Source organism: Buteo buteo, chromosome 7 (assembly GCF_964188355.1).
Source record: "Buteo buteo chromosome 7, bButBut1.hap1.1, whole genome shotgun sequence".
Lineage (NCBI taxonomy): Eukaryota > Metazoa > Chordata > Aves > Accipitriformes > Accipitridae > Buteo > Buteo buteo.
Window position 1 is genome coordinate 33,254,262 of NC_134177.1, and position 20,016 is coordinate 33,274,277.

Sequence of the window (20,016 nt, forward strand, 5' to 3'; positions counted from 1 at the left end):
CGATGAGGACGGGCCACCCTGGAGGAGGGGTCTGCCCTGGCGGGCAGGGGGAGCAGGGGGCTGAGCCGCATGGCCCAAGCAACCGCATCTGCCGTGGAGGCATCCCCCCCATGCCACGGCATGTGGAGAGATTCCCTTCGGTGGTGGGGGTGGCGGCAAGCCTCGTGCCACCCACTCTGTCCCCGTGTTGTCCGCAAAGCCAGTGAGGGGAATCCCCACCGTTTGCACCGGTTCCTTGGGTCGCTCTTTTTTCTGCCCTTTATAGCCGACGGCTGTTGGTGGCTTCCTTTAGAAACGCACCGGATGGGCAGGTCTTTATTTCCCGACATCCCTTGGTTTAAGCAGAAAAAAAACCCACCCCAAAATCCAACCAAGAAAAAAAAAATACCCCCCCAAAAAAGCAAAATTCCTATTCTTGCTCTCTCTGTTTGGAACAGCTGGTGTTAACCTGTCTTCTATCTTGTTGTACTAACCTTAGTTCAGATATCTCTGGCTGCAACAGCTCTCCTCTTTTCAACACATGCATGAGCGAGCGCATGGCTGATCTCACCCCCTCCCCTACCTTCTCGAACCCCGACTCCGACATCACCGAGCCTGCTGACGAGCAGCACCAGGGGCAGGAGGAGGAGGAGGAGGAGGAGGAGGAGGAGGAGGCGGAGGACCTGGAGGAAGACATCTTTCCGGAGTGCCCGCTGTGTGATGGCCGGGATCCGTTTTACGACCGCTCCCCCCTGTTCAGTTTAGTAGGAAGGTTGGTGAGGTTTTAGGAGAGCATGCCGGGAAGGAACTAGCTCTTTCGCATGAGGGAACTGCTTTCGGACACGACTCCCACCTCCAGGGCGTCCCAGAGGCACAGGGGGTGGCTGGCCGGCTGAGATTGCTGCTGAGCCTGGGGCGCCAAGCAGGGCGGTGAGGTGCCCACCAAGGTAGGGCTGTGTGATGAGCACAGTGGCAGTAGGGAATAGCGAGGGAAGGCGGACAGCGCCAGCTCCGCCGGAGACCCTTTAGGCAGATCCCTCTCCCCGGGGCAGCCCCCAAGAAGGGGAGCTCTGCTGCATCTCCGGCACCAGAGGAGCTGGGCGAGCTGCACGGGGGTCTCGGACCTGGGCATTTCTGTCCCAGGGAGGGCCACCTCCCAGCTGGCTTGGGGTGACCCACCACGGTGCCACTGCCTGGGGCCATGCAGGCACTTTGAAGCCGCGTGTGCCTCTGCCACCAGCTTGGCCGTCCCACCTGCGTCGGTCAGTGTGAGCTCCCCCCAGACGCAGAGGCTTGGATGTCCCCAGGCGTTCGGTTGGACGAAGCTGATGGGAGTGAGGGGAGAGCCGGGCACAGGAGGGAGAGGAGGGCTCTGCGAAAAGTGGCATTTTTCTCTCACTGCCTGTGCCCAGTGCTTGGCTTGGGCCATCCCTGCTGGCTTGGCACAAGAGATGTTCAGGGAGATCGCGGGGACCCGGGTGCAGGCTCCAAGTCCTCCTCAGCTCCGGCCGAAGATAAGAGCTTTGGTTTCTCATACCTGTTGGCCAGGAGACCCCCCCGAGCTCCATCAGTCTTGGAGAAACCCACCAGCCACCACAAAACTGGCTGTGCCACCAAACCCGGTTGCAATCTGCCCAGCTCTGCTCCGGGGTTTTCCCAAGGGGTTGTGCACCCAGAGCTAGTCCCAGAGCCTCTGCCCCAGGCAGGAGCCAGAGGTGCTCATGATGGTGAACCTCTCCCTGCTGGGACTGCCCTGACGGTTGGAGCTGGACCTCCTCTTCCTCGGTGTGCTAAAGCCAGGTTTATCCCTGCCGGGCAGAGTGCGGGCAGCGAGGTGGGGACGAGGGGGACCAGCACAGGCAGAGAGGGTGGAGGTGGGGTAAGAGTCCTGCAGCCTCAGACCGAAAGAGCTGGGTTCTTCCCCTCTTTTTTTTCTTTTTTCCTTTTTTGCTTATTTAAAAAAAAAACAAAACAACAAACAAACATCAAAAAAACCCCAAAACTCTTGGGGGCACCTCAAAAAACCAAACAAGGCCCTGCGGCAGCGGCCCCGCTCTGTGCCGGGGGCATGTTCCCCGGAGCTCGGCACCTTCCGACTTCTTTTGAGTCTGCCCTGGGTTTGGCTCCCCATGCAGCAGCTCTGCCGGCCACATTTCTTGTGAAGTGTGCTTGGATTGGTTTATGATTGGATCCTTGTCTTTTGGTTTATTTTCCTTTCTTTCTTTTTTTCCTTTTAGGTTTTTTTTTTTGGTTTTTTTTTGGTTTTGTTTTTTTTTTTTAGTTTTTGGGTTGTTTTTTTTTTTTTAGCTGCTGGCTCTATCTCTCCAAAGCTTTAGCAAAAATTGGGGTTATTTCACTTTCGTCTTCCTTTGGAAAGGCTTTTCTTTGGTCTGAGCATGCCATCTTTGCACCTCACCAATCTTGTGGTTAGTGTCCCTGCCCTCCTTCCTCTAGTGACACACTTGTCCCCCTCCTCCCCGCCCCTCCCCCCTTTCCTCCCCTGCACCCCCTTGGCTTCAACACCAGCTGCCCTGCGATTTCGGGCGGGCGGGCACATCCAGATCCCCGTGGTCGCAGGGCTCTGCTCTGGGCATATGATCCTGCCGGGAAGCTCTGGCACAGGCCAGCCACCTGTCCCCGGTGGCCTCCAAGAAGAGATGGGGTGAGATGGGCCCAGCAGGAGACGGTGATGGGGCATCACCTTTGCTTCCACAACTTGAGTCCTTGGAGATGCTTTGGGTAGAAAAAAGCCTCAGTCAGCGGTTGGAGGTCAATGGGAGTCACCAGAGCATGGACCTTGGGGCTCGGGCTGCAAGTGTGGGGCTGGGGCCTCCTGCAAGAGCCCCCCTGCGCACTTTTGGGTGCCATTGGATGTCTGCAAAGACACCTGCGAGGTTGGGACGTCGCAAGCAACACTGCCAGCCACCTGGAGATGCAACCCTCATGGGAGCCTCCCAAAGCAGAAGTGTCCTGGCTGGCCCCAGCACCATCCCGCCCCGCGACACCCGAAGACGCTGCGTGTCAAGATGCCAGTGGGTGCCCTGGGGAGGGGTGCCGGGCACCCTGCACCACCTCTTGCTGGGAGCTGTGCTGCCCCGCAGGCAAGGGTAGTTCGCACCATTCGGGCAGGGAGCTCAGTGCCAACGGCTGCGGAGGTGACTTGTCACCTCTGAGGGCACGGTCCGCCGCCATTGCCAGAGCTCCAGGACTGTCTCACAGCGAGCCGGCCGGTGGTGAGGTTGAGGAAGGTGGCAAGAGGAGACAAAACACCTGAGAAACAGGGAGCTGCGGCCTGGTGGGAGGTCCCGGCAGAGATGTCGTGTGGCCATCAAGTTGAACCCTGGTGTGGCACCTTGCCGCAGTAGCGTCAGCGACCCGGACACCACGGAGGACGGCGGGGAGGCTCAGACCTGCTGCACGGGGGGTGTGCAGCTCCTTCCTCGCCCACAGGGAGAAGCCGGCTGTGCCGTCCCCGCGATGCACTGGCAGGCGGCCCAGGACCCCGAAGCCACGCATCCGAAGGGATGGGGCAGGGGGACGCACACCGCTGATGTCGCCAGCCATGCCGTGCAGCCTCCCTCCCAGCCGGGCAAAGGCTGCCTGCAGCCACCAGTGGTCCTCCGACACCACGGGCAGAGCCGGGGCCAGGACCCCCCTGGCACGTTCATCTCTGGAGGCTTCTGGCCTCCAGCCAGGACCTCCTCCTCTCCCCTCCTTCGCTCCTGCCAGCCTCTACCTCCCTCGTCACCCTCCCTCCCGCCCCTGCCTTGCCCCTGTCCCCCCCACGGTGACTCCGCAGCTGCCCCCGAGTCGTGTCGCAGCACCTCCTGCCCTAGTCCTCCGGCTCTCCACTGCAGAGAAGGTCCTCTTCCCTCCCAGCTTCACGGTGGCACCAGCGCAGCCCCCCTCCCCTCCCCGCCCGCCACGGAGGTGACAGCCGGAGAGGTACGCGAGCCCCATCTGCTTCGTGGTGCTGCCCGCGGTGCGCTGCCCGCCCGCCTGCCTGCGGCACGCTGCCCACCCGCTGCCCGCTCCCTGCCCCTCTCGGCTGGCCCTGGCTGCCTTCTCTTTAGTTTTGCTTTGCAGCGCCGCGGTCGCGCCGTGAGCGGTGACCTGGGATCCCGGCCGCCGCCGGCCGCGCCACCCGCGCCTGGGGACCCGCGGGTGGGAGCAGTGACCGCTTCCCCCCCGTGTTGTGTGTGTCCCCCCCCTCTCTGGCAGGGCTTTCGTCTACCTGAGCAACCTCCTCTACCCCGTGCCCCTGGTCCACCGCGTGGCCATCGTCAGCGAGAAGGGTGAGGTGAAGGGCTTCCTGCGTGTGGCCGTCCAGGCCATCTCAGGTAGGAGGGGGACTCCCCCCAAAACGTGCCCCTCGCATCCTCCATGCCCCCCACACTGGCTCACCCCCATCCCTCCTCCAGCGGATGAGGAAGCCCCCGACTACGGCTCCGGTGTGCGGCAGTCAGGGACGGCCAAGATATCCTTCGATGACCAGCACTTTGAGAAGGTATGGCAGCGGCCAGCTCTCGGTGGGTACCCAGGGACCGCAGACCCCTGCCCGCCACGGTGATGCTCCCCCATGGGGACCACCGGGCTCCCAGAGCTGCAGGCATCACGCTGAAGGGGCCGTGCTCCCAGTCCACCTGGCAGACCCCAACCCTCTGGCACCCACCGGTGCACTCCCCTGCTCTTGCCCGTGTCCCGGGGGGGGGCTGCCGTGGGGTGGGAGGGGAGAGCTGGAGGTGCCCCGGTGCTCAGGGTGGTGGCAGCAGCACAAGCGAGACCACCTCGGGGACCACCAGCATCCCTGAGCCCCACTCCTGGCGCAGTTCCAGTCGGAGTCGTGCCCAGCTGTGGGGATGTCTCGCTCGGGGACCTCCCAGGAGGAGCTGCGCATCGTCGAAGGCCAGGGGCAGGTCAGCGACGTGGGTCCCTCCGCTGATGAAGTCAACAACAACACCTGCGCAGGTGAAGGGGTGCTGACAAGTGGTTGGGGAGCGGCCCCCCCCCGCGCCGGCACCCAGCCTCCTGTGCCCACCCCAGTGTCAAAAGCCCACTGCCCTGGTGCAGGGCTGCTGGCAGACACTGAGGGGGGTGACCTCCCCGCCTTGCTGAGGACCCTCCCCTCCCTGCAGTGACCCCAGAAGACCTTCTCCTGGACAGCCCGGAGAAGCCTGCGCCGGACGGGCCACTGGAGGCGGCTCTGGACCACCTGAAGCTGGGCAGCATCTTCACTTTCCGTGTGACAGTCCTGCAAGCCTCCAGCATCTCCGCAGAATACGCAGACATCTTCTGCCAGTTCAAGTGAGCCCCTGGCCCCGCATCTCCCACTGTGCTCTGGCCTTGGGGCTGGCGGTGAACGTCGGGAAGCCCCAGCCCCCCCACCTCTGAGCCCTTCATGGATGGGGAGGCAAAACCAAGGGCTGTGGGATGAGCCCATGTGTTTATCTGGTACCTTGTTTGGTAACTGACAAAAGGCAGGGAGAGGCTCCCATCACCTTTGGCAGGGGGGTCCTGTGCCAGCCCAGGGTGTGGGCAGCAGCACTGGGGGCAGCAGGCTTTTCTCCCGGTCCCTACCCTCTCTCCCCTCCATGCTCTGGCACGTCCCCATCCCGCAGCCCCCAAGCCATCTTCCTGCCCTCCACAGCTTCATCCATCGCCACGACGAGGCCTTTTCGACAGAGCCCTTGAAGAACACGGGACGGGGGCCACCGCTGGGTTTCTATCACGTCCAAAACGTACGTACCCCTCCCCTGCCCACACCCCCTCATCCCCATGACTGCCGGGGTCTCCATGGGGCTGTGGCTGGATCTTCTCCTCAGGGGAGCAGCTTCATCCTGGCTTTCCCAGCCCATCACAGCCACCCAGCTAAGCCAAGCTTAGACAAGGCGGATGTGTGGGGGAAAGACCAAAAGCTGCTTCCCTCCACCTGAAAAGGCTGGGATTTCATGGCAGCGGTCTTGGTGGGGAGAGCATCCCTGGGTCACAGAGAAGGGGTTGAGTGAGAGATGCGGGGGATCAGACAGGCTTGCACCCCCCAGCTCCCTGGTGCTGTTGCCGCCTGCATCCTTTTCCCAGGTAAATTGCACCATTGACGGCTCTTTCTCTTCCAGATCGCTGTGGAGGTGACCAAGTCCTTCATTGAATACATCAAGAGCCAGCCGATTGTATTTGAAGTCTTCGGGCACTACCAGCAGCACCCCTTCCCACCTCTCTGCAAGGATGTCCTGAGGTGGGCACACCCTGGGCCACCCCTGGCTCCTGGGTGCCACAGGGGCACCTGGTGCAGCCGGCTTCCTGGAGACCCAGAGAAAGGGGGGGCAGGTGGCGGCAGGGGGTGGCCCCAGGGCGTAGGCGTGGTTGGCCCAGTTCAGGGGTCCTGTGGATGCTTTAACCGAGCTGGTTCTCTCTGCAGCCCGCTGAGGCCATCCCGGCGTCACTTCCCCCGTGTGATGCCGCTCTCCAAACCAGGTAGGGGATCTGGCCTTCTGCTCCTCCCCCTGCCCATGGTCCCCATGCTGGGTGCAAGGTCCCCTTCCCCAGGGGGACCAGTTAGGACCCCAGGGGCACCACAAGATCTACAGCAGGCCAGAGCACCCAAAAGCCCTTGGCGCCCATTCCCGCAGCACCCGGCTGATGCAAAGCCCTCTTCTCACCTCCTGCGGAGTGGCAGGGAGGAGGCTACCCACCCTGGATGGCTCCGATGGCCACCCAGCCCCGCCATCCTGCAGGGGCTGCGTGGTCCCTACTGTGCTCTGGCTGCCGAGACCCGAGTTGTTGGGGTTTGGCTGAGCACTGTGGTTTGCTGTGCGGTTCCTGTGACAGCACCGGGGGACCCTCCCTCCAGCTGTCCCCAAGCGATCCCTGGAGAAGTGCTGCGTGGTTTGGGACATGTCTGTGTCAGGGCTGTGGGCTCAGGGTGTCCACCTTGGGGATGGGTGAGGCTGGCTGCATCCTGACACCCTCACTGCTCCATGTTGGGCATGGGAGAAGGCATGCTGGTGGTCAGTGAGGTCCCCGGGATGGGGCTGTCACCCTCTATGCACTCCCTTCTGCCTTGCTGCCGTCTCCATTTGTCTCCCCACGGTCCCTGCCTGCTCTGCCCTTACCCTGCCTACCATGATGTGCCTCACTCCAAATGTCAACAGCAAGCTCGCCCTTTAAGCTATCTTTCTGCCCTGCTGCAGTGCCTGCGACAAAGCTGAGCACCATGACTCGGCCCAGTGCCGGCCCGTGCCAGTGCAAGTACGACCTGATGGTCTTTTTTGAGATCTGTGAGCTGGAAGCCAACGGCGAGTAAGTCCTGCCGGAAAGGGGAGTGGGAAGGAGAGGGAGGCAGTGCGGTGATTTGCCCAGTGCTTGGCACCTCCAGGCAGGCTGATGGGGCTCTGTGTCACGCTGTGATCCTCTTTTCCAGCTACATCCCTGCCGTCGTGGACCACCGTGGAGGCATGCCATGCCATGGGACTTTCCTCCTCCACCAGGTACTCCCTTCCCCAAGATGTTGTCCTGGCTCTGGCTCCTGCCGGGACCTGTGTTAACCACTGCCCCTTCTCTCTGGCCTCATGGGTCTCAGGGCATCCAGAGGAGAATCACCGTCACCTTGGTGCATGAAACAGGCAGCCTCATCCGCTGGAAGGAAGTGAGGGAGCTAGTTGTGGGTAAGCCGAGCCAGGTTGAGTGAGCAGCCCCCAGCCCACCAAGCTCCCAAGCATCCTCTCAGGCTGTTTCTCACGCATGTTCCCATGTGGGGCTTTACGCCTCGTCTCCCCTCCCGCCCTGCAATAGCAAAGCAGCAGCTGCCCGGCAGGTGACACCGGGATGCCACCTGGGCAGGATGCCTCAGTCCTGGCCACCGTGCCCAGGAGCTGGACCAGGACCCCTGGTGCTGAGTGGCTGAGTGCTGGGTGGCTGCTACCTGTGATGGGGGAGCTGCTTTGCTGGGGGATGCAGGCAGGTGGGCTGCCCCTGCCCCTCGCGGAGACCCTCACAGGGCCACCAGCTGTCGCCTGAGCAGTGTCCCCATGCTGTGCTTGCAGGTCGGATCCGGAACACCCCAGAAGCAGACGAGTCTCTCATCGACCCCAACATCCTGTCCCTGAACATCCTCTCCTCAGGGTACATCCACCCCTCACAGGAGGACCGGTGCGTGCCTCTTCTCTTGCTCTTCCCCAGCTGTGGTGAGGGCTGGGGGGAGGATGTGGGGAGCCCCTCTGTCCCCTGGGGGGGCTCTCGGCCCCTCTGCAGGGTCCTGCTGTCCTGTTGCTGCCTTGGGGGGGCTTTTCTGGAGCAGCAGAGGGTCTTGGGGTTCAGGGCCGCCAGCTCCCTTCCTCCTCCTCCCCGAGGCTTCTCCGCGCCGGGCTTTGGCACTACAGGGAATTTGGGTGGGGGTCCTGCTCTCTGGTGGCAGCTGTGATGACGTGGTGCAGAGAGCCACTTGGTGCCAGGAGGATGTACTGACCCAGTGGCTGGAGGGCACCTGCCACAAAGGGCTATTTGACCTGTGTCCCAGCAAACTCGCTGGAAAGGCCACTTGGTGCCCATGGCTGGTCCCTATCTGTGCAGGGGTGATGCAGGAAAGCCATCCCCCATTGCTGCCAGGTGACTTTGGGGATGCCTGCCCCTTCACACCAGTCCCAGGGGCTGTGTCTCCTGCTGTGGGTTTGGCAGCGGGGGCCGGAGGTTTTTTTATCTCCAAGATCTCCCTGGCTGGGTTCTGCAGTGGTGGAGGGGAGCAGTGAGTGCAGAGGGCAGAGCTCTCCTCTGCACCAGGGTTGCTGGCGAAACTCAGGGGGCTGGCGGGGGTCCCTGGCCAGAATGTGTGTGTGCGGGCAGCTGTGACAAGACGGAGACAGTCATTGGCAGCACCAGGAGCAGTGGGACTGGTCCTGGGCTGTGTGCGTGGCAGTTGCTGGTGTAGGAGCATCCCAGCAGGGAGCGGGGACCACTTTTCCCCTCGTTTTCTTTGGGGTCACTGCTGCCCCAAGGTGGCCTGTCCCACGGCAGGGTGTTTTTGTGGGGGATGACAGGGGTCTGGACAGGAGGTGCCAACCTGCAGCACTCCCAGGGCAGATTATGGGCACGGTGGAGCAGCAGGCATGCGGTACCCGGGCAGCAGAGCCGAATCACGGGGTCGGGTATGTGTGCAAGTGTTGGACCAGGAGACTTTGGCACAGCCACAGGGACAACAGAGCAAGGCCAGGCGGGGACAGTCAGGCAAGTAAGGCTCGGCGCAGCAGAGCTGTGGTAGTTTTTGCTGGGCTGCTGGGAGCTGGGTGGCTGTGGCACCCGCGGGCTCCTGGGGCTGCGCTGTGTTACGTCAGCTCCTGATGTGGCCGGTTGGTCCCAGGTGCAGCCAGATCAGATCTTCAGCATCCCTAGTGTAGCCTGGCAGGGGAGATGTGCCTCCTGCTCCTGCCTTCCCCCCATGGCTCCTGCCGGGCAAGGGGATACAGCTCAGGCTGGGGGGATGTTCCGGGTGTGGAGAGAAGCAGGGAGACATGGGCTTGCGTTTTGCAAGAGCTCACCTCACCCGCACGCTCAGAGGGTCTGCGCCTCAGGGCCAGCCCCAAATCGGGGCCGCGGGCCAGCGTACACGCTGTATCCATCCTGTATCCATCCCGTCGAGCCTGGCCAGGGCTGGGCAGGGGGAGGAGGGGTCAGCCGGCTTCCCGTGGGATGCCAAGGGGTGCTCGCCGCAACCCCCCCCCGCTTCCATCCCGCATGCAGGCACGCACGCTTCGGCCCCAGCAGCCTGCAAGGACAGGCAGAGGGAGGGCAGCGGGCAGAGCCAGGGCCCGCTTCACCCTCCTCCCCGGCTGCTTGTGCTCCCTGCTTCGCTGCCTTACACCACACAGCCTTCATCGGCCAGAGCAGCCCTGGCTCCCCCTCCGCAGCCTTCCCAGTCCCCCAGAGCCACTCAGAGGGAAACCGGGGGAGCGGTACGGCTCCCTCCCCGGCCCCCATCCATCCCTGCATTGAGCGCCCAGGGAGGCGGCGCGGGGGGCAGCGCCCAGTGTCCCCCCTCGCTTCTCTCCGCTGCTGCTGCCCATCCAAGCCCACACTAACCATGTGATTGTTTTGTGTTTTTGCAGGCAGTTTCTTGATTCGGATATGCCTAGGTATTATTTGTTTCCATTGGTTTTTTTTCCACCCCATCCCCCTTCCTCTCTCCCTTCGTTCTTTCTCCCCCCTCGCCTCAGCGCGCTCACTCCCACTGGAGGCAGCACTTGGACATCCAGCCCTCCATCCCTCCACACGCCCCAACCCTCTTCCCTCCCGCCCTGGCACCTCTCGCTCACTAGCCCCCTTTTGCTGTTCGTTTGGGCCACGCTCTCGCTGGCTGCCGCTCCCCCTCGCACGCCTACGTCCCCATCGCCTGATTTGGGTTTTCTTCTTGCTTTTTGACTTCGCTGCTCTCCCATCTCTCTGGCATCTGGCACCAAACGTGCCGCACCCCCATCACCTCCCGCCCCAGCCCCAGCTCGGCCCCCGGCGCTGCTTGGAGTAGCCGCAGGGCTGGTGCGGACCACGGCGGGGGCTTCGGGGTGCCTCCAGCCCTCGCCCAGGCACCTGGTGACGGTGGCAGCACCGCCGGGCGGTGTGGCGGCACGCGCAGTGGCTGCCCACCCCATGCACAGTAGTCCCGCGGGCATAGGTGCGGCATACGGGCGGTGTGCGTCTGTACGCAGGCGTGATGGTGCGTGCGCATGCCCATACGTGGCACAGGCTGTTATGCCCCTGTGTAATGGGGGGAACAGCTGTTCAGGGACAGAAGGGGTTCAGCTGGGACCGCAGGGTGAGCCTGGCATGCGGCGCGTGGGCAAGAGCCACCTGACCCAGATGCTGCTGCCAGCCTCTGGACGGGAGCATCGCTGAGGCCCCAGAGGAGGGGACGTCCTGCCACCGTGCCCCATGGTGGAAGAAGAGGGGGATGCATCTGGGAGACAGGGGATGGGGTCTCCCAAGTCCTGGTGGGCTACATAGCTTTGTGCCTGGGAGGTTGTTCTCCCTAGAGCAGCTAGAAGCCGGTCCTGCTCGGAGATGCCCAAGGGCAGAGCTGTCCCTCTAGTGGCACCCTGTCCCCTTGGGTTGCAGGGGGACGGATCCAGCATGGATCTAGCCCCCCGCTGCAGGAGCATGCGGGCTCACACTGGCATTGCCTGTGGGCTCTCAGCACAGTGATGCCCTCCCTGTGGACCAGGGGACAGGCCAAGAAATCATCTCCTGCTGCGTGGGTGGTGGTGGGATGGCTGGTCCCCCACGACGGGCATCTTCGGGGGGCTGCGCTGAGCAGGAGCTCCTTGCCCTGAGATGGCAGCAAGGGCAGAGTTAAGGGGATGGGGAGCATGCATGTGCTTGCTTCCCAGCTGCTGGACCACGAGGAAGGTGGGAGGCAGAGGGTGTTCACCCAAGCAGGTAAACCTCTGTCTGCCCTCACCGAGCTCCTTCTGGGCTCCGATTCAGGGTCCAGCTAGGCAGGAGCTCCTTTAGCCAGTGGTGCCAATACGGGGCAAGTCCTCCTCGAGAGGGGCTCCCCTTCCTTGCAGCACCGCTCCCGCGCCAGCCCCGTACGGACGATGCTTTCTGACCTTTCGTTTTTCTGTGTGTGTACGTGTGTGTGTTTGTCCTTGGGTCGCCTTCCACTTATAGCATTTCGTTCGGAAATGACACTAGGTATTTTGTTCACACCCGCTCGGTCTCGTCCCTCCTGCTTCTCTCTCTTTCTCCTTTGCCTTCTCCCTTCGCTTTTTGCTCTTTCCCCTCTCCCCTGAGGCTCCTCTTCTCCTCCTCCTCCCTGGGGAGCACTGTCTTCTCAAGCTACCTGTGTCTGCAAAGCGATCCTTCGCCTTGGCTCTGTCTCACATGGGGTTTTTTCTGTATTTTATACACCTGAAAGCGTCGCTCTCCCTCTTCTTTCAATGCGAGGACAATCGCAGCCAAGAGCCTCTCCCTGCTCCTTCTGGCTGACCCAGCTCTTGTTAAAAGAGCCCCTCAGCCGCCTAGATGCTGCTTCAGGGATGTGCTGAAGCGTCCTCATTGAGACATGGCTGAGGCACGGCTTCCTGAGGATGCTCAGGCGGGAGCCAGGGCTGCCGCAGCTCTGGATGGCAGTGGGGAGTGGGTGTCCTATAACCCGAAGGCTGGCCGGGGAGGGAGCCCAGGAGTGGGGCAGGGGGTGAAATGGGGATCCCCCATGCTCTCGAACCAGAGCCGCCTCCTGCTTCCCCCCACCTTGATTCCTTGACCTGAAGAGGGCGGTTGCCACTCTTGCTCTGGGTGGCTGCGCCGTCCTCTATGGGACACCATAGGCACCGGGCGAGTGGAGCCGGGTGTCCCCCACTCCTTCTCCCAGCCTGGGAGCCATGGAAAACACAGCGAGGGGAGCGAGGCAGCCTGGTGGGAATGGGGCTGGTGATCAGGGCAGAGCAAGAGCCAGGGGAGACAGCCTGACAGGAGCCAGCCACCAAATTGTGGTCCTCGGGTCCCGCCGGGGCTCAGGGCTGGCAGATGGGGGCAGTGCTGGGGAAGGGGACCTGTCTGGCAGGGGGGCTGCTCTCCCAGGGGTGGGCTGGCAGCAATCCCCCACCGCTGAGCATCCTCCCTCCTTTCCCTTCTGGCCATTGTCACCTGAAGGGCAACAGCCGCTCCTGGCGGGGGCCAGGAGGTGCTGCGTACCCCGGGGCTGGATGGTGGGGACCTGGCCCGGGCGTGCTGGGGGTGGCAGCCCCCCACTCCAAGCACGGGGGTGGGGCATGCACCCTCCTTTGCCTTCCCAGCCTGCCCTGCCTTGCCTGCACTCCAGCTGAGCCCCCACTCCTCCCGCAGTCCCTCCTCCCCAAAAACCCCAATCCGCTTCAAGGGTGCCGCTTCGAGGGTGCCGCGTCCCCCTCCCGCCACGCTTTGTCCCCCTTTGCCTTGAGCCTGCGTCCTCCAGAGTGGCTGTCCCCATCTGTCCCCACCGCGTGTGCATGTCCATGTGTCCTTGCAGGCCTGCCGCAGCGCTGCGGGGGGGGACGATGGCATCTCCTTGCTCGCTTGCTTGGGGTCCGGGGGGGGGTGTTTTACCGGCTCTGCTATTTTTTTTTTTGGCAGGACTTTCTACCAGTTTGAGGCAGCGTGGGATAGCTCCATGCACAACTCTCTGCTGCTTAACCGTGTCACCCCGTACCGGGAGAAAATCTACATCACCCTTTCTGCCTACATCGAGGCAAGGACCTTAGTCGGGGCCATTATAATGCCAACAAAGTCTGGTATTTCCCCCACCATCAGGGCGCAGCCAGTGTGAACCCCTCCTTAGCTGGCACCAATGCTAATGGAGTGCAGGATTCAACCTGGTGCATGGGGGCCCTGGGGGACCCCAGCAGTGGAAATGGGTGGGCACCAGGGGTGGGAAAGACCCGCTGGGCTCCCAGGCTGCAGCTCCCGTGACGTCTCCCCCCCTACCCTGCTGCAGATGGAGAACTGCACTCAGCCCGCCGTCATCACCAAAGACTTCTGCATGGTTTTCTACTCCCGGGATGCCAAGCTTCCTGCGTCCCGCTCCATCCGCAACCTTTTTGGCAGCGGCACCCTGCGGGCTTCCGAGAGGTACCAGGATGCTCATGCCTTTCTGGGGGAGGAGAGCCATCACCTGGGGACAGGGGCATCCCAGCAGCCTGGGCGAAATAACAGGGGCATGGGGATGGGGCAGAGCCAGTAACACCTCATCTCCCCTTGCTTGCAGCAACCGCGTGACAGGAGTCTATGAACTCAGCCTCTGCCGCGTGGCCGATGCCGGCAGCCCAGGTGGGTGCCGTGTCTCTGCCCGGGTGTTCACCATGAGGCCGGGAGGCACAGTGTGGCAGTTGGGGCCATGAGTCTGTCCCCCCAGCTGTGTGTCTGTCCCCACAGGCATGCAGAGACGGCGCCGGCGTGTACTGGACACCTCCGTAGCCTACGTGCGGGGAGAGGAGAACCTGGCTGGCTGGCGGCCCCGCAGCGACAGCCTCATCCTTGACCATCAGTGGGAGCTGGAGAAACTCAGCCTCCTGCAAGAAGTAAGAGTCTGGGCTAGAAATGGGCCAAGATGGTGCAATTTGCAGGTCAGCCCCTTGCCCTGCCGGTGCCAACTGGGTGTCTCAGCCCTCCCAGTTGTGGGAGGAGGCAGGAGTGGGGCTGTACCATCAGTGCTTGCTGCTAGCTGGGTCCCAGCAACCCGAAGCTAATGAGCAGATGGGGTTAACGGGGCCTGGGAAGCATGGTCCTCGAAAGAATGCTGGCTGGGGGAAGGGGCCCACCCCTGAGCCTGGCTGCCTGTGCCCAGGTGGAGAAGACTAGGCACTACCTGCTCCTGCGCGAGAAGCTGGAGACAACCCAGCGCCTGGGCCTGGAGACCCTCTCCCCCTGCTCCAGTGAGGACTCCGAGTCCCGAAGCACCTCCAGCGTCTCCTCCCCACTCTCTGTCGACGGGGCCCCTGAGGGCCGCATCTCTCCCACCGAGACCCCCAGTGAGAGGCAGAAGGAGCTGGCTGTGAAGGTACCATCCTGTAGCATCCCCAGCTTGTGGGGATGAAGTCAGGAAGGGGCTCCCACTGGGTGGGAGGGGGTTGCGGCAGGACAAAGCCCAAGAAGAGTGGGAGGAGGAGGGTGGAGGAAGGTGCCTCCTGCCCCACCATCATCCTCCTCTCTCCGCAGTGCTTGCGCCTGCTCACGCATACCTTCAACAGGGAGTACAGCCACAGCCATGTCTGCATTAGCGCCAGCGAGAGCAAGGTACTGCCGCTGCCTGGGCTCCACCGGGCTGGCAGGGGCCGGGAGGGATACGTGGCTGGTGGGGACTGGCTTGGCAGGGACCAGATGGGCACCATGGCCTGAGTGGTCCCTGCTCCGGGGTCCCTACCCCCTCCACTCACCCTGGTGTTCCTAGAGCTGCTGGCTCTCAGGACAGTGCCAGGAGAGGACCCGGCTGGCTGGAGGTCTTGCCTCTCCCTGTTATGAGCAGGCACCTGGTCCTTTGCCTGTGTCCGGCTTCGGGCAGAAACTCAAGTCCACACCTCTGCTTCTCCACAGCTGTCCGAAATGTCCGTGACCCTAATAAGAGACCCCTCCATGCCAGCTCTGGGGGTCACCACTCTCACCCCCTCCTCGACTTGCCCGTCACTGGTGGAAGGACGCTACAACGCCATGGAGGTCAGGTAAGAAGGTGGCCGGGACGTTCGGGTGATGCCTTGGCATCCCCTGAGCAGGGCAGCTGTACCACTGGGATGCAGTCCTGGTCGACAGGTGTTCCCCAGCCATCACTCTTCCTACACCCCAGCCTCTCCTCCCTCCCCAGACCCCCCCAGATCTCCTCCAGGGCGGAGAGCCCCGACCTGGAGCCTGCAGTAGAGGGAGAGCAGAAGAAGTCCCCGGCCCGCCGGCCTGAGGAGGAGAAGGAGCCCCAGCGTTTGCTGGTGCCTGACATCCAGGAGATCCGGGTCAGGTAGGAGCAGCTGGGGCAGCCAGTGAGGGAAGTGCCTTGGGGCTGGGGGGGACCATGACCTACCATTGCCACCTCTTCGTGGTCTGCATCCTACCCTGACCTCGGTCCCTTCTGCAGCCCCATCGTCTCCAAAAAGGGCTACTTGCACTTCCTGGAGCCCCACACCAACGGGTGGGTGAAGCGCTTTGTGGTGGTCCGGCGCCCGTACGTCTACATCTACAACTCAGACAAGGACGCGGTTGAGAGGGCCATACTCAACCTTTCCAAGGCCCAGGTGGAGTACAGCGAGGACCAGCAGGCCATGCTCAAGGTAGGGCGCCGGCAGCCAGCCCCACTCTGCACACCCCCTCGGGCAAGGGACTCAGCCCCAGCTCTCCCCTGGCAGACCCCGAACACGTTTGCGGTGTGCACGGAGCACCGGGGCATCCTGCTGCAGGCAAGCAGCGACAAGGACATGCACGACTGGCTCTACGCCTTCAACCCCCTCCTGGCTGGGTCCATAAGGTACTGGGGGAAGCTGGGGGAAGGGGGGTGCAGGGAAGTCCTTGGTGGGGGGTCTGCAGGCAGCCAAGTGTGCTCCCTGCCCTGTTCCCAGCTCTCCCTGCTGCAGCCCCCCCCAGCCAGGTGTGGGGAGCACCTGCACAGAGGTGTGCCTGGACAGGCTCTCAGCTGGCAAAACTTGGTCCGTATTAACCTTGATTTCAGCTTCTCCCCACTTAAATGCGTCAGTCTAGGGGCAGATCCCGGCTGGTACAGAGGCGTTGTTGTGCTGAGTTCAAAGCAACATCCATGCCTGGCAGCAGGGACACTGGCCCTTGCCTGTTCTTGAGAGCATCTCATGTAGTTCTTGAGAGCATCTCACAAAGTTCTTGAGACCATCTCAAGTGGCAAGACTAGCGGAATAGAAGTAAATGCACAGAAATTTGTGTGCTCTGGCTGAAGACACATTAATTCTGTGTCCCTCCAGCTCTGGCTGGATTCAAGCACCAGCCTGGAGCCAGGACACCAAACCCAGGGGACCACACCTCTCCTTGTCCACATCTCTGACCCCTTTTGTCCCTTGTTTTCCAAATCAGATCCAAGCTGTCCAGAAGGAGAACAGCCCAGATGAGAATCTAACCTGAAAAACACCCTCCACCTCATCCATCTGCCAACAGGATAAGATAGCTGATTCTGTCTCAAGACTCCCCATGTTAACGTCTGATCTCTCACACCATCTGCTGCCCCAGCTGTCTGCTCCATGGAAGGATCTGTCTCGATTCACATCTTCACGGGGGAAACTCACTTCCGTTCGTAGCTGCAAAAGCCTGGACCCACCTGGGCAGGATTTCTCGTGCGCATGCCATCTTCTGCCTGTCCCCCCATGGGTGACCTTCATGTCACACCATCTGTAACGCTCTAGAAAGGTCCCTGTTAGAGGGGAGGGAGCGAGGAGGGCAGTTTCGGCTAAAAGCTGGTCTTTGATCTACAGAGGTGGGAGTGCAGTAGAGCTTGGAGGTGGAAGAGCAGGAGGAATTGCCTCCACATGAAGGGAAAGTGGTAGTTTAGGTATGGGGATTTCCTAGTTTATTGATGTTTCTGCAAGAGATGGCAGGGTAAGATCAGGTGTCGGTAGTTTAAGATGATATTTATAAAGTATTTATTTCTATTTACATCACAAAAATCCCATAAGTTGGGTCCTGGCCCCCAGACAACACCTCCCCCAGGCAGGGGAGAGCCTTGGCGGTGGGCCAGGGTCCCAGAGATGCCTTCCCTGGGACATCCCCGGCATGTGCCCAGCAGCTGAGGTCTCACCCTTGCTCCCCACCCTTCCCCAACCCTCTGCTTTGCCCTCCCTGCAGCTTAAACTACTCCCCTGAGCGGTGGCTGGACAGCCCACCATGTCTTCCCACAGGAGGCAATTCCTACCTGCCCCATCTACCTCTGGAAGGGGGGGAGCCTACCATCTCAGCTGGCCGGGGCACCCACATCCATGCGGATGGGTCACCTTCCTTCAGAGCCTGGTCCTGCTGGAGGGAAAAGGAGGGCTCTGGGGACAGCTCTGCCTGTCACCTCATGCAGGGCTGTCCTTCCTGACCAAAAGCACACAGGCCACCTCCACTGTCCCAGCCTGGGGCTTTGCCCAAAGGGATTCCCCCGCTCTTAGGGCAGGATGCCAAGGGTCCCATCCCTGTGGGGAGTGTGGAGGTTCAAGTGGCTGCTTCCAAAGCCAGATGGGAAAGTTCTCCAGGAGCTGGGGTAGGAACGACCATCCTAATCCACAGGATCCTTGTCGCCCTTTCCAAAAAGGGCTGTCACATCCTTTCTCCTCCTAGCAGAACAGACTTGAAGCAGGTCAAAGGAGCATGGGAGAGCCTGGTGTGGGGGTGTCAGGGTGGGGATGGGGCTTATTTTTACTGTTGTAGCTGGTGTTTTCTCACTCCTCTTCCCCTCCTGCAGAAGCGGGCGCCCACCTCCTTCCCATCCTGCTTCCGCTGGCACGTTAATCCAGGGGGCTTCCCATGGCGGAGGTGGCTTTGCCGAAAAGACCTTCTCCTCCAGCCATCACCGCTTCCCACCTCCCCCAGCAGCAGCTCTCCCTCTCCTCCTTCTCCCATCTCTCACCCATGGGGGGATGCTTTCATTCAGGGCTTCCCGAGTGGCCAGTGGCATCTGGCACAGCTCTGAGCAGGAAGGCGAGCATCTTCCTCCATGCATCTCCTGGGCAGCCCCCGCCCCCAGCTTCGCTGTCACGCCTTTGCAACTGACCTTCCCTCGCACGGCACTGCTGCGCCTTGGCTCTGCCGCACCTCCTTGTGCTGTTTGTGGAGTGTGTGTGTGTGGGGGGGGGTGGGTGCGTGTGTGTGTATCGGATGTGGTGCTGTCTTCTCCTTGTTATGCTCGTGTCGTGGGAGGCACGGACAGGCAGGTGGGTGGAGGCCTGCAGGGACCCCCTCGTTGCATGCTGGGCGCCTTTCAGCTTGGGTTTCAGGTGATGGAAAGGGTTTGGGGATCCTTCCTGAGTCGCTGCTGGTTCTGCCCAGCCTCGCCACAGCTCCTTGGGCGTCTCACCCCATCGCTCTGGCCTGAAGCCACAGCAGGGCTGCCCCTCCCAGCCCTGCACCCTGGGCAGGCAGCAGCTTGCCTGCCCAGGACAAGCTCCCTATCAAGCTGGGTTATTTTCCCCCCTGTGATCCATCTTAGAGACCTGGAGGCTGACTCGCGCCCTTTACGGAGGGAGAGGTGCCCGCCCAGGGGTGTGGAGGGGCAGAGCTGGGGTGAAGCAGGGGCCCAGACTGCCACATCCTGGCTCCTCTGCCCTGGGCAAGGAGTGGTTGGGACCATCCCAAATTTCAACATAAGGGGCTTGGGGTGGAAACACTGGGTGCCCCAGGGGAGAGGGGAGGCTCTTCCAGGCTGGAGGCAGCTTCTGGCAGAGACAGGACCCGTGTCTGCCAGGGACCAGACACGGGTTCGCCGGCCACAGCTGGGCGGTGCTGCCTGTGCTGCAGGCAAGGGGCGGCCATGGGCCGGGCGTCCTCCAGCCAGAGCCGAAATGTGCCTGAGGCCAGCAAACCTGCAGAGCAGACAGCTCGGCTGGGGGGTGCCGCACTGGGGACCAAGGGCGACATGGCTGCTCACTGGATGCCCGCAGCATCCCTGCGGGACATCCCCGGCTCGCAGGCCACCGTTGCTGTCTTACCGGCTCTGCTCTCGCCAGCACCACATGTGTCCCCGGTCAGGCCCCTGTCCCCCCCCTCCCCGTCCCCTCTACCACCACAGCCCTCCAGGATGAAGAATGCAAACCTGAGGTTTACGCACGACTGTGAGCCCCATCAGAAGGGAAATTTCAGAGGGGACCGGTGGCACGGAGGGCGGGCGAGCGCCGGCAGGCAGGCCCGGGGCCTGCAGAGGAGGGAGGCTGTGCCCTTCGTGCCCTCCGGTTCCTGCCGGCCACGGCAGCACCCCCGGGCTCTCCCTGCCCTGTGGCCGGGGGGTTGGCGCCTCCGGTCCCGGCCGTCCGCGCACACGTGAGGCTTGTTCGGTTCTGAAATAAATGTGGTATTTAACGCAAACGCCCCCGCGACACCGAGCTCTCCTTCCTGGGGCGGGTGGGCAGGCGGGGCGGGTGCCTCTAGGCCGGCAGCAGCGACAGCGGGGAGGCCCCCAGTGGCCCGGGGCTGCGGGCGAGGGGGCTGTGCCGCTGTGGGGCCTGTGCCGCTGTGGGGCCTGTGCCGCTGTGGGGCCTGCTGGGCCAGGTCGGTCGCACGAGGTCCGGGCACCGGGCACCGGCACGAAGCTCCTCCTGGCGCCGCCAGGGGGCACCGCGCGCCCTTCCCGCCCTGCCGGGCACGCGGCGGGCGCCCTCCCGCCCCCGCCAGCGATTGGTAGGCACAGCAGGGCGGTGCTGGGCACCGCCCCCCCTCCCCGCGCGGGATTGGTCAGCCTGGCGGAGCAAGGCGCGAGGCAACGGCACCGATTGGCAGGGCGGCCCCGCCTTCCCATTGGCGGAGAAGGCGCCGCGCTGCCTCCCGGCGGGGGAGTTTGACGGGGCGCCCCGCCTCCCGCCCGGGGGATTGACGGGCGCCTCGCGG

The 20,016-nt window shown here is 62.7% G+C and overlaps 1 protein-coding gene across 17 annotated transcripts in view; it reads left to right on the forward strand.

Annotated features, from left to right (window-relative positions):
* The window catches only part of KIF1A (kinesin family member 1A), a 34,388-nt gene extending 16,869 nt beyond the window's left edge, over window positions 1-17,519 (forward strand). For 4 of the 17 annotated variants that reach the window (XM_075033293.1, XM_075033298.1, XM_075033295.1 and 1 more), the window contains 23 exons: window positions 4,201-4,319; window positions 4,401-4,486; window positions 4,809-4,947; window positions 5,115-5,283; window positions 5,627-5,717; window positions 6,093-6,211; window positions 6,395-6,450; window positions 7,167-7,275; window positions 7,397-7,463; window positions 7,556-7,640; window positions 8,019-8,124; window positions 10,074-10,100; window positions 13,075-13,189; window positions 13,436-13,569; window positions 13,706-13,767; window positions 13,873-14,018; window positions 14,285-14,497; window positions 14,656-14,733; window positions 15,031-15,155; window positions 15,296-15,442; window positions 15,560-15,752; window positions 15,828-15,946; window positions 16,519-17,519. In XM_075033293.1, coding sequence (XP_074889394.1) covers window positions 4,201-4,319; window positions 4,401-4,486; window positions 4,809-4,947; window positions 5,115-5,283; window positions 5,627-5,717; window positions 6,093-6,211; window positions 6,395-6,450; window positions 7,167-7,275; window positions 7,397-7,463; window positions 7,556-7,640; window positions 8,019-8,124; window positions 10,074-10,100; window positions 13,075-13,189; window positions 13,436-13,569; window positions 13,706-13,767; window positions 13,873-14,018; window positions 14,285-14,497; window positions 14,656-14,733; window positions 15,031-15,155; window positions 15,296-15,442; window positions 15,560-15,752; window positions 15,828-15,946; window positions 16,519-16,561 — 2,548 coding nt within the window. In that variant the 3' untranslated portion in view covers window positions 16,562-17,519. Of the gene's footprint in view, window positions 1-478; window positions 752-4,200; window positions 4,320-4,400; window positions 4,487-4,808; window positions 4,948-5,114; window positions 5,284-5,626; window positions 5,718-6,092; window positions 6,212-6,394; window positions 6,451-7,166; window positions 7,276-7,396; window positions 7,464-7,555; window positions 7,641-8,018; window positions 8,125-10,073; window positions 10,101-11,631; window positions 11,656-13,074; window positions 13,190-13,435; window positions 13,570-13,705; window positions 13,768-13,872; window positions 14,019-14,284; window positions 14,498-14,655; window positions 14,734-15,030; window positions 15,156-15,295; window positions 15,443-15,559; window positions 15,753-15,827; window positions 15,947-16,518 lie in introns of all 17 variants that reach the window. The other 13 variants (XM_075033296.1, XM_075033303.1, XM_075033297.1 and 10 more) reach the window with 6 other exon arrangements.
* Window positions 17,520-20,016: the final 2,497 nt, after the last annotated feature.